General features: G+C 47.9%; 1 gene segment (V, D, J or C); it reads left to right on the top strand.

Moving 5' to 3' along the window:
- The first annotated feature begins 516 nt into the window (after positions 1–516).
- On the top strand, positions 517–1,510 carry LOC125918386 (immunoglobulin heavy variable 3-74-like). The segment is given in 3 exon segments: positions 517–606; positions 708–1,127; positions 1,380–1,510. Coding segments are annotated over 3 exon segments (597 nt in total).
- Positions 1,511–2,704: the final 1,194 nt, after the last annotated feature.

Raw genomic sequence — 2,704 nt, 5'->3', positions numbered from 1 at the left:
TTGATTTTGGCTCAGGTCATGATCTCATGGTTCCTGAGTTTAATTCTAAGGCAGGGTCTGCAATGATTGTGGAGAGCCTGCTTGGGATTCTCTGTCCCCGTCTCTCTCTCTCTGATCTCTCTCTCCTTCCCTCTATCTGTCACACAAAAATAAACACACATTAAAATATATGGCACAAAATAAAGTATTTAGGATTAAATTTCACTAAAAAGTAAAATAGTATACCAAACATGATGTGCTGGGAGAAAGACATGTAAAATGGCAAACACAGATGAAATGATCATTGTGTTCACAGATTAGAATTATTTATATTATCACCGCGCCTTCTGCAAGAAGTGATCTAGAAGTGCCTCTCAAACACTGGTTTTAAATTTGAAACAAATCTAAGTCTGGAGCCTGATATATAGTCAGAGGATATGCAAATAAGGCCCTCCCTGTGCTGATTAAACCAATCCAGCTCCATCCCTGCAGCTGGGAGAGGAGCCCCAGCCCCAAGAGTCCCAGGTGTTCGTCCCAGGTGTTCCCATTCTGTGATCAGCACAGAACACAGAAACCTCACCATGGAGTTTGTGCTGGGCTGGGTTTTCCTGGTTGCTCTTTTAAAAGGTAATTCACGGTGAATGGGAGACAATGAGTATGTGAGTGGACATGACTGAGAAAGAGTGGATGTGTGACAGTTTCCTGACCAAGATGTCTTGTGTCTACAGGTGTCCAGTGTGACGTGCAGCTGGTGGAGTCTGGGGGAGACCTGGTGAAGCCTGGAGGGTCCCTGAGACTCACCTGTGTGGCCTCTGGATTCACCTTCAGTAGCTATAGCATGAACTGGGTCCGCCAGGCTCCAGGGAAGGGGCTGCAGTGGGTCGCATATATTAAATATGATGGAAGTAGCACAAGCTACACAGACTCCGTGAAGGGCCGATTCACCATCTCCAGAGACAACGCCAAGAACACGCTGTATCTGCAGATGAACAGCCTGAAGACCGAGGACACGGCCACATATTACTGTGCAAGACACACCGTGAGGGGACCTCACTGGGAGCCCACACACAAACCTCCCTGCAGGAGGGGATCAGCACCACCAGGAGGCGCACACTATGCACAATTCTGCTTTGTGTTCCCAGGAGCAGGTGCAGATGGAGGTTACAGGCAGGTTTCCTGTCAGGGTCTGGGGCTTCCTCTCCACACAGCAGTTTCTCTAGGGAGCCTCTCTGGTCACAGCATTCTGTGTTTATCTATTAACTCTCTGAATTAGCAACTGTGTTGTCATAGGAAAACTACCCTAATATGCACAAAGACACAGTTGTTTGCATTGCTTACTCCTATCCCTCAGTATGAGTGAATTGCAGATTTCCTGACGCACAACACCTGAACATTTACAGGAGTCCCAGATGCACTCACTGTGCAGCCAGACCTACAGGAACCCCCAGACCCCCCATTATCTTCACCCAGCACTTGTCCCAAACAACGTGACACTTCCCTCCTGGCACTTGCTACTCAGGACTTTAAGTGAGCTACAGCTTTATTCAATTCCTCTAAAGAAGAGATATTTCATCTCCATGTATTAGTCAGGATTCTCCCGAGGAACAGAAACCAAAGTACATTGGTTTCCATGACAAAATACATTGATAAGCCCCACATTCCACTCTCACATGCTGGAGACCCAGGAAAACCAGTGGTGTAATTCTCATCTGATGCTGAACTAGTTTCTAGTCTCAGAACGTGAAGAGCTGATGATGTAACTCTCAGAACAAGGCCCAGAGGAGACCAATGTTCCAATTCAAACATGCACATGGGAAGTAAAACTGAGGGAATTCCTCCACCTTCTGCATCAGTTTCTATTCAGAACCTTAATGGAATGGGTGATGCCCAGACAGACAGACCCTTGGATACAAATGCCAGTCTCTTCTGGAACACATCACAGACATCCACAGAAACAGTGGGGAGTCTTGGCACCCATGATGCAGTCAAGATGACACATAAAGGTAATCATGACAAGTCAACCTCCTATAAATGTGCAGTTCAAAGACTGAAGATTTAAAAGTCCATGCCATGACTTGCATGGAGCCTGGTGGGCATAGCTGTGCTTCTGTGGAGAAGGAGGGCAGAGTTGCATAGGGAGAATTGTGGTCTGAGAATCCCCTGGGAGACTTGGGGAGAGACAGTTCCCCTCTCGGGGTGCATTTCATAAAGGGTGTATTGTCTCTCATGGGGCAGGAGAGTTGACAGGCACCACTGCACTGTCATGGTCATTAGCATAGGAGCCTCTGCTGAGAGCAGCTAACTGAATGCTGCCTCCTTGTTCTTCCTCACCATGAACTCCAAGCCCCTAGTGTTCATTCAACTGCCCTCCTGGGATAAACAGCTCCAGCCACAGCACAGCGAGACCCTCTCACAGAGGATCACTGGGGTCCCAGTCATATTGAGTTCATATAATTTGGAGTTTTCAAACCCAGCTAGAGCTCCTGAGATAAAACATAAGAACCCTGTGCCACCAGGAGGGCCAATGGTTTGGACACAGACAGGGTGAAGGCAGGGTTCTGATGGAAGCCTGGGACGCACAGGTACAGATTGTTCTCTTTGTGGGAGGGCTTCCTGAACAGGGGAAGCTGGGAACTCCAACTCAAGGGACTAGACAGGGAGCTGATGCCAATATTTCCTCCCACCAATCAGCATGGACAGAATTCAGTGAGCAGCACAGAACCTC

Source organism: Panthera uncia, unplaced genomic scaffold (genome assembly GCF_023721935.1).
Source record: "Panthera uncia isolate 11264 unplaced genomic scaffold, Puncia_PCG_1.0 HiC_scaffold_730, whole genome shotgun sequence".
Lineage (NCBI taxonomy): Eukaryota > Metazoa > Chordata > Mammalia > Carnivora > Felidae > Panthera > Panthera uncia.
This window is presented reverse-complemented; position numbering and strand designations above follow the sequence as displayed.